Genomic DNA, 10,237 nt, shown 5'->3' with positions numbered 1-10,237 from the left:
TTGATTAGGATTAAGAATATAAACATATAATATATCATTGGAGACTAAAACTTTTACAAATGTATTATATCAATAACTTTGAACAATAAATATCTTTGGCTAAAGAGAAGATGTAGCGGTTCAATTTAGCTTTTGACTTGGAATCATCACTTGCAAATGTGAATCACCAATGAAAATGATATTGAAAATACGAGGGATATATCAATTTATTAATAGAATAATCACTTTTGTGTAAGACCATACATTTTCCGGAATTCTAACAAATTTTTTGAATATATTAAAAAAAAAAAGCTACCTTCAATTCCGAACGCATCGCTGTCCGACTCTCTCGTTCCGGCTCTTCTCTGTCTACTCCTTGAACCTTTTACCCAGCTTCAGCCAAAAACAAAAAACTTCAGGCTCGAACCTTTTACTCCTAGCTTCCCGGCTTCCGGCTGCCGACCGCCATCCTCTGTCTAACTCCGCCTCCTGTATTTCTCACCAGAAACAGAAGGGTGTGAGGCCAACTAAGCGTATCACCTTTTTTTTCTTCAGTCGCACGCTCTTACGTTTTTGTTGGACTTGAATAGTTGCCGGAAAAGCTTTAGACACGCTGAAACGTGTCGTTCAAATGAGATTCGGAAGTGACAGCGGAATTTTGGTAATCTTAGTCTCTTTCTCACTCTCTTTGTCTTTGCTATTTGATCCGAAACCCTAGACTCCTAGAAAATATTGTCAATGTGAACGCTCCCACTGTATTATAATTATTAGATTCTTCACGTATAATTATTTATGCTTCATTTACCGACCACTGCTGCACATGTATGAATCAACCTATGTTTCTCCACTTGTTCTATTTATCGCAAGCTCTCCACCCCGCTCGCCCTCATGCCGATGATCGAGCCTTTGCTTGACGCTGAACAAATCAGTGCTATCTTATGATCATATTTGGTCAACTAGTGTTTCGGTGCTCCGGTATATTGCTCTATTCTTTTTGCGTTGATAGGTTGCAATAATTTTGTGACTTTTGTTCCGTTTCTATTAGAATTTTTATTTCGGAGTTGTAAACACAAATTCATATATAATGCAGAGTTTACCTTATGCTTTTTTGTCACTTGGAGGCCTCATGTCTTTCCAGGCTGATGCGGTGATTATCCGATTCAAACATATCCCAACTATAATTTACTACCTTGTCGCTGCAGTATTAAGATGTATCGCCACTTCAACGGTTCCTGGATTATTTTATAAAATATACAACGCTTGACTGGCAGATTAAGGATAAATTACATATGAGTGGCTAAACTTTAATTAAAAAAAATGGCTGGAATGATTACTAGGACCAAATTTGAGGGGCTTAGATATAATTCACTGAGAAGTTTTCATGATATAGATTTATACGTGCTATATTAGTTGTAGAAAAGTAGAAAAAATAATTTGAATTTTATTGCTTAATTTTTTTTTTAAATTTGAGTATTTATAAGCTTCTCCAAAGAGCTTTAATTAGAAATAAATCAAAGCTATTTACAACAAAAGGAAAAAGTCCCAAGAGGGGCTGATAGCTAGAATAGGATGAGTCCTTGGGCAATGGCCCTAAATTTAGATTCAATGCTAATTTTTGAAACAACATGTCATTTCTTGCTCCTCTGTGTTATGATATTCCTCCAAAAAAATGTATAATATCTTTCTATCCTTTGGTGATCTTGTATATTCTGCATGTGTGAACCATTCAATTTATAAAGTATCATGGGAAGGTTCAAGACAATAAACCTTCACTATGTTAACATACTCAATCATAGGAAGTTTATCTTGCTTGGTTATTGAAAGCTTAGTTTTGATCTTGTAGATGAGGGAGACATCCTTCACTTTTGAGTAATCTTTTCCTATTCAGGCAATGAGGCTTGTAGCCTATGGAGTTCTTATTTAGCATGATTTTTACCATTCACGGTGGTCAATTGCTTGGATGAGAAGTAAAAAAAAAAAACAAATCATAATGAAGAGAATGAAGAATCTCAATAAGAAGGGAGAAAAAAAAAAGAATGAGTGTTGTAAAGAGGATATCCTAACCTCGCTTTGATTATATGTGGTAAAGTAGAAAAGTACAGAAAAACTACTTTGAATTTTATTGCTTGATTATGTACAAAATGTGGAAGTATTTATAAACTTCTCCAAAAGGCTTATAATAGAAATAAAGTAAATCTATTTTTAAAAAATGAGAAAAAAACTCCAAGAAGGGACGACTGCTAGAATAGGAAGAGGATATTGTAATATAAAGTCCATAAGAAGATCGATCCAATACTTAGGACTCTTAATCTATGTGCTTAAGAATCTCTATTGGTTATGATGCACCGACACGGACACGGTGAAACAGACACGACACAGACACGGGACACAACATTTTTTTAAAATATAGGACACGGGTGCGGCGTGGACACGATATAATAATTTTTTAATATAATATATAGAAATTAAGGTGACATTATATTAAAAATGACAAGCAATAATAAATAATTTCATGATAACTTGTTTAGCTTATAACATAAAGATGTTTAGTACAAAATGTCTAGTACAAGCACAAAAATATAAGCAAAAAATCATTTAGTAAGTTTCAAAAAACAACAATTAATATTTCAATTAATCTAGACATTTTCAACCATGAAGAGAAGAAATGGCGAAATCCACTTAAAGGTCTTGGCTCTCTTGCGCACAGAAGGTGCTCTGTTTGGCGTTGATTGCGAACTTTGCCTCGGCCGATCGCAAAAATCACGCAGGAACGAAGGAATGGGAAAGACGAGCTCGGCTTGGCCTCGGCTCGAGCAAAAATGACGAAGGAACGGGAGGCGAAGGCAGCGGGCTCCGTTTGGCGTCGGCTACGAGCTCGCCTGGTCCGCCCTGGAAGATTTCTTTCGTGGATCAGAAGAATAGGGCTTCTCGTTAACGGAAAAGGCTAAATAGAACGAATTAAATGATTTTATTATTTAATAACCGGACACACGTGTCCGATTTTTAATTTTAATTTTTTAAATTGCGATACTCGACACGCGTGTCCGGTTTTAATTTTAATTTTTTAAATTGCGACACTCCAATGCCGTGTCGAACACGTGTCCATGCAGTGTCGGACGCGTGTCCATGTCCGACACATGTCCGACACTGCATACCCTCTTTAAGCGGAGTGTCGGTGCATCACAGGTTGACTTGTGGGTCCCACGATCCTTCAAGACAAGACAATCATTTTGCAAAATTATGCAACAAAAGATTTTAATAATTGTTTTTGTAATTCATGAAAAGAAGAACTATGTTACCTATAAGTTTTATACAAATTAAAATATATAGTTTGAAATTTACCAAAGTCACTACTTCCTATTTGATTATTGTTTTAGATATACTTTAGATGTAAACATGTCATGTTTAATTTAGATTCATATTTCATGGTGCATCAGTTGAATTCTAAATTATTAATGCAAATCAAATGTTTTGGTATGCTAGAAATTCTAGATAGAGTAAAAAGTTTTGCTTGTTTTTAATAACTCGGTTATAAATTTTTGTAAAGCAAATCAGTGTTGAAAAAATTTCCTCGCATCGTAAGATTATTTAAGAAGACATTTTGTTCAAAAAAAAAAAAAAGATTCAAGGACTATTTGATTGGATGAAAAACGAGCGTTAAATATTCCAAATTCAGGGGATGTAGAAATTTAAGTGCTTGGTTTGATGAAAAAGGAATACAAAATAAAGTTTATGTAAATTCTAAATTCACTCCGTAGTTAATTTTGATGTATTCTAAATTTAACATTTTTCGGCCAAATCCAAAATATACCGCAAGTTGATTCTACTGATGATGCCGACCATCGCCAGCTGTCGTTGGCGGATGACCCACCAACGCTAGTTGCTGCTGCTGTTGTCACCATTGTCATCGCACCACTGTCGTCCACTGGCCGCCACTATCGTTGGGCTTTACATTGCATTCATTTTACTTCAAATTAAATAAAAAAATAATCACTTGTATTTCTTTTACATTTATTTAAATATCTCCAAATATTTTAAATCCATTATATTCATTTTACTCTATATTCATGTTTTAGCCATACAAACAACCCCTTAATAAATAGTTTTATCAGAAGAAGGAATATGCCTAGATGACTACACAATTTTAGACTCTTGCAGATTTTTTTGAAGATTTATTGTAAACTGCAAGATGTGTGCAGCTGGTGCAGAAGCAATTTTACTAGTTGTGGGAAATGGTTCATCCTCTTACAAGAAAAGATACTTTCTTGTGTACTTTGAACATTCTTTGATGGAGAATATTTAATGGCATATCATATTTACTCCTGCAGGCTTAAGAACTTCAAAGACATTCTGGTTTTAAGATACAAAACTGCAAAATGTCCAATTTAGCTATAACAGGAATTTTAGAAAAGGTATTTATTTATTTATCTTGGGGCAGTGCTTTTTCTGTTATTTGGTTATTAGTACTTCCACTTCATACTGATGGTGCTCCTTTTGTGGCTCTTGAAGATGACGGGTAAAGATAAGGATTACAGATACATGGCGACTTCAGATTTGCTCAGTGAGTTGAGTAAAGATGGATTTAAAGCTGACATTGAGCTGGAGGTGAAATTATCTCATGTTGTCCTTCAGCAACTGGAAGATGTATCAGGTGATGTCTCTGGTTTAGCTGTGAAATGGTGAGTCTCCGTTCTATACTACGTTATCTTGACCATCCTCTTACCTAATTACTAGTTTACTGATTACTCATCTCTTCTTGTTCCATCATAACGCGTTCTATAAATATTTAATTATCACTTATGTTAAACATAATTGTTGGGGTAAAATGGTTCAGCATACTTTCAAAAAAGCATAACTATTGCAGAGTAAATGCTTGGGATTGTACATTAATATTTAACAAAAAAATCAAATGGAATTAGGATATATTAGAATTTGCAAGTTGTCAAGAGTGTTGGGGGTCATCAACAAATACGGAATTAGATTTGTTGGTTAAAGTAGCGTATGATAGAAATTGGTGTGGTGGCGTGGGGCATGGGGATTGGGGGGTGTTGAAATGGTTTAGGATCTAATGAAGTGAAAAGAGATGGGTTGCTGCTTGTCACTAGAAAATATTACAGATTTATTGTGTTACTTTATTCAATGCTTTTTTTAGTATTTATGAACTTTCAAATGAAAATTCAGTGGCCAAGACAGGGCTTGGGATGGCTCGATGCATATCAATGACAAAAATTATGTTTTTGGATGACAAGGTATTCTTTAAAATTTAAATAAGAATGGCTACTTTAATCAGCTATCATTTATGCTCCATAGGGTTCTCAACATAATTATATACTTGCAGCATGTCTTAGAAAACTTATAGGGAATTAACATTGAAATTGAGGCTTCATTTGGTTTCTGCGTGTAACTCATTTTTGTGGTCGGAAAAAAAAATAAAATAAAAAGAGAGTTTATTTGGATAAAACAAATGGACAACTATTCTGCTTCTATTTTTTACATTTAAAAAATAGAATATAAATTGTAGTTCAGAGAAATTAACATTTGAAAAATTTTGTCAACAAAAGCAAAAAAGCATAAAACATATCAACAAAGCTTGAATCGTTACATAACTATTATAATTTTATTGGGGTGGTAAAATTTAGATTACAGGATATTAATGGTGGGATAAATGATTATACTGGACATATAGGGGTAACATCGTAGTGAAGCTATTTGATCATGTACAATGGAGGTAAAAGATGCTTCGGTAACGCAAGGAGATTTGAATTTTGTGAAAGGATTGAAAGGAAAAGGTATAAAAAAAAGATTGCTCAGAAAGAGGGTTTATGAAGCAACACATTTTGTATGTAGTATTCAAAAGGAATATAGACACGGATTTACAAGGTAGAGGCTTGAGTTGGGAGGCTAGTGATGCTGATGACAATCTTAAGTTTGTTTAAAACGTAAGAAGAGATATATGGCAATTTCTTTTGCAATAGTTTATAGGGATTTTCTTGGAGAGTTCACGCCCAAGTGGGGAGTTATTGTTAACAGATATGGTGGATTGACAAGGTACAATGGTGGAGACCTTATTTAAAGGAACTTATTAATAAAATAGTGAGGGCTTAAAAACGTTGGGTGCTAAAATGCTACAAAGGAGTAATACCGGCTGCTGAATATATTGCATAAGTTGAATATCCTATAAATTCAGCATTGACGAAAGGTATAAGAACTATGAGGTATTATGGATTGAAATACAACCTCTGAGAGCTTAAGATATTATTTTATTGACTCATTATTATTGCTTTTTCACTATTTTTAAAGGAAAAAAAAAAAGGAATGTGTTTATAAGTTCAAATGTGGTATTGTGGTGTGAGTAGTAGTTGTACAACTTTTCTATATCATTGTAGGACTACTTCTAGGAGAAGTATTTTAGATTATCTTTTTAGGTCTGTCACTTTTTTCTATATTCTATTTGTTATGGTCTTCTTATGTTTACTATTTTTGAATGATGCATTTCCGATGGGTGGGGATGCATGACAATATGTAAGAAATTTGGTAGGAGTGGAATTTGAAAGAAAATTTCAAAAGTAAAATTGTATGTATTTTCTTGTTATAATTTTGAGAATAACCAACTATTGATGGAGGATAGAGTCGCACATGTTTTGTAGTACCATGGGTTCTTGAAACTGTTCATCCTTGGGGCTGGCTGACTCTAACATGACATAAATCAATTTCCAATGTAGAAATTTTGTTGTCCTAGATAAAGATGCATTATTCAACTTCAAAAAATATTCAATTAAAAAAATAGTAGAATGGTTAAAAAAGCTTGATTCACTCATCATTCATACGACGACCATATATAAATCAAGCTATCTTGGTTATTATGAATCTATAAAATTCTAGGAGTCATAATTACCAAAAATTGAATGCATTCTTTACTCTTCTATTGTTCATGCTTTCCACTATTGCTGCAATCCATAGAATACAACCTTCCTTTTATGCTTTCTATGCACGCTGCAATTTATGAGATGCCTCTTTCTATTTGTGCTATCCACAAGTGCTATCATTTCTGCAATCTGTAAGATGTGATAGAGCACCAAGACAAAGGCCAAGAACAAGATCACAAATCAAAGCTCTACATCTAGATTTGGGCCATTCATCATGCATAAATCTCCATGCAAGCCCATAGATATCCCACAATCCTCTTAAAATCATGGGAAAAATAATTAAAAAGTTTAATTTAAGACTCCTTGATGTTAAGTAGGCCATACTAGTCAAGAAGGTAAATTCTTCATAAATTGATTGATTTTAAGAGTTAAAGACCACTCTACTTAACCCTTATTTGAGCAGCCCGGATTTTCTGAAATTTAGAAGATTTAAAATTTATTTATCTATTTTATTTTCTTTCCATTTATATTATGATAAATCATAAATCCATGTAATAATATTTTATTTGCTCTTAAGGCTTTTAAAAGTTGTCTTAGGCTTTTTTTTTTTAAGTTGTCTTTGGCTTGAAAAAGGCTTATAAGTAGGGCCTTTGTGCTTTTTTGATTTATTGAATAAAAATTATTTTTTGCCTGTGTAAATTTTGTGTATAAAAGCTTGATGGTTGCTCTACTATTGAATAAAGCTTGGTGGTTGATCGCCTAGAGTTTTGGTGAGTCCTTAATTATATGTTCTTACCCTTACTTAGACTCTTTTCTTGACATAATTTTCTTCTCCTATACATAGCTTGATCCTAGTTTTTCTCAACCCCAAAATCCATCCAACCTTCTTCAAACTCTCCTAAATATTTCTATCACATCCCTCATAATCTTCCAAGGTCTCAACTCTCCAATAGTCCTAGGATGCTATAGTCAAAATCTCAATATAGAGAGACAATTTCCTGATGTAATCAACCAAATTAAATATTTCATAACTCTTCAAACACTGATCCAAAACCCATAAAAATACCACTATTAGTTCACTAATATCCCAAACCTTTGATCCGAAGTTCCTCATTATTTTTCTCTAAGAAAAACATTATCTTTTGACATCCTAGAAGTTTCATTTCCAAATCTTTCCGAAACTTAAATTCTCATTTTATGACCACGTAAATAACCCTTCCATCATAATATAAGAGGATTCCAATTAAATTGTTGCTGATGAGGTCATCGACAGACATTTTAGGCAGGTTTACCGTCAAAGGAATCGTAGATCGACGGCTACGATTGGGAGCTTATATTTCTGATGTTGCCATGTCATCTTATGTTATTTTCTATGTATCTTTTATTTCAAGCATTAGTGACTATTTTGCCCTTATGAAGGCTTAGTGTTTATTGTAGCCCGGTGGGCATGTGAGTCATTTTATTTTCATGTTTTGAGGCCTTTATAAAGAGGTCACCCCCTATTGTATGAGCTTAATGTTTGATTAATAAAATTATGAGATTTTCATTCTTCTTTTCTTGCTTGAGAGCTGGAGAGAAAGAAAGGAGGCCTAGGAGAGGCTCACCCGAAGTACCCAACAGCCCACGTCGGTGAGTTCTTGGTTTTATTCTATTGGATTCGCTGTTTTCCCCTTCCCCACCAAGCCTCCAGCCGTCCTACCCCTCCTCTTGCCCCCTCTTCCACCTTCCTGCAGCCGTCCCCTTCAAATTCCCCCCAAATCCCGCCGGCTCGTGAACCCCATCTCCTCCCTCTGCCGCCGGCCGAGCCACACAACGGCCCAGCCCAGCCCGCCGCTCCCCTCTCCAGCCCGACCCCTTCTTCCCTTGGTAAATCCCGCCGAACTCCCCTTGTTTGGGTTTGAATTCAGCCATCAAATCTCTGTTAATGCATTCCTAATTTGGCTCCTCAAATTGGTAAGCAATTGATTGAGGATTAATTACTTGAATTCAAATTCAAATTTCCCCCTCCCTCCCTCATTTGAAACTTCCCTAATTAATTAAAATCTGAAATTTAGAATTCAGATTTTAATTAATACCTTGGGCCCCACAAATCACACAAATTCCCGCTCTCTCTCTCTCCATGCTTGGCCGGCCACACATCTCCCATATTCTCTCTCTACTTGCCACCTAAGAACCCACTAATTACCCTCTTAATTCCTCCCCTATTAGCCGCCCGTCTCTAACATAATTAAGGGGATTTTTAATAGCGAATAGCCTCTCCCTCCAAACCTTGAAAATCTGAAATTCAAATTCAGATTTTCCACAAGTCTCTCCATAGCTCTCGGCCCAACTCTTCCTCCCTTTTCTTCTTGCCGCCCCTTCTTCAATGTTGAATGGCGGATCCTGAATTTGAGTGGGGGCTTGTGTTCAACGTCGACGGTAGCCTCAACATCCTCCGATCCCCGTTCTTTGACGTTGGGTTTGAGCATGAAGACACCGTTGGCGAATACTTGGAGCAAATTCTTCCGTCACTTGTGCGCGTCATCGACCGACAGTTTCAAGGCTACGTTTGGACGATCACCGGGCGCCATCCACCACCACTTCCACCGGCGGCTACCTCTCCGGTAACAAAGTCCTTCGTCTCCTTTTTCGTAGCGGTGCTCTCCATCTTCGTGTGGTTCTTTCTTCTCTGCTAAAAATCAAAGAGTGAACGAGTGAGAAGGTACTTGAGGTGAATTTTCTCATTATTAATTATGGGATTTTGTTATGAGCATTTACGTAATTCTCTTATCTTGGAATGTTACGAATTGTTTGGTTATCTTAAAGCAATTCTTCGCCTAAACAAGTTGATAACCTAGAATAAATTTAATCTTTCCTTTTTATTGGTGATAAATTTGTATTGGTAACGCTTTAATTAACGCTCATTTTAATTTCCGCACGCAATTCCTTCATTGATTCACATCAGTTGCCTTCACCAATGTGATCCTATCGACCTTACATTAGGATGTGACCTTCTAATTTTGTTACCTATGCTTGTTGTATTGGTTCACCAACATCTTGCATCTCTTCTTTGGAATTTGGATTTGAATCTTCAACAATCGCACTTAACCAAGGAGCCACAGCCGTGGGAATCATCCAGGCACGAAAAACCAGCAGCCGGCCGGAAATCCAAGGGGCAAAGGCACAAAAAACTAAGACTCATGGTGGAAGCCAAGGAGCCACACATGGGAAATAACACTTCTTAGAATTTCAAAGGCCGGTTTGGAATTCCAAGGGACAAACATAATTAAAGACTTAAAAATAATAAAAAGTACATTTAATAAAAGATAACTATGAACTAAAATTTAGTTAATAATGAGCTAACCCTTAGTTCAATAAGTGAACTAAAGACCAGCTCATAAATGAGCTAAAAT

At 35.5% G+C, this 10,237-nt stretch overlaps 1 protein-coding gene across 4 annotated transcripts in view; it reads left to right on the top strand.

Moving 5' to 3' along the window:
* Positions 1 to 304: 304 nt before the first annotated feature.
* The window catches only part of LOC110103544 (cullin-associated NEDD8-dissociated protein 1), an 80,307-nt gene continuing 70,374 nt past the window's right edge, over positions 305 to 10,237 (top strand). The window contains exons 1-4 of one of the 4 annotated variants that reach the window (XM_028699811.1): positions 305 to 494; positions 570 to 640; positions 4,308 to 4,391; positions 4,489 to 4,658. In XM_028699811.1, the coding sequence (XP_028555644.1) occupies positions 4,356 to 4,391; positions 4,489 to 4,658 (206 nt within the window). In that variant the 5' untranslated portion in view covers positions 305 to 494; positions 570 to 640; positions 4,308 to 4,355. Of the gene's footprint in view, positions 641 to 4,137; positions 4,215 to 4,307; positions 4,392 to 4,488; positions 4,659 to 10,237 lie in introns of those variants that run through there. The other 3 variants (XM_028699812.1, XM_020832312.2, XM_028699813.1) reach the window with 3 other exon arrangements.

The sequence above is a fragment of the Dendrobium catenatum genome, unplaced genomic scaffold (assembly GCF_001605985.2).
Source record: "Dendrobium catenatum unplaced genomic scaffold, ASM160598v2 fragScaff_scaffold_1395, whole genome shotgun sequence".
Taxonomy (NCBI): domain Eukaryota; kingdom Viridiplantae; phylum Streptophyta; class Magnoliopsida; order Asparagales; family Orchidaceae; genus Dendrobium; species Dendrobium catenatum.
Note: the sequence above shows the minus strand (reverse complement) of the source record. Positions and strands in the feature narration are given on the sequence as shown.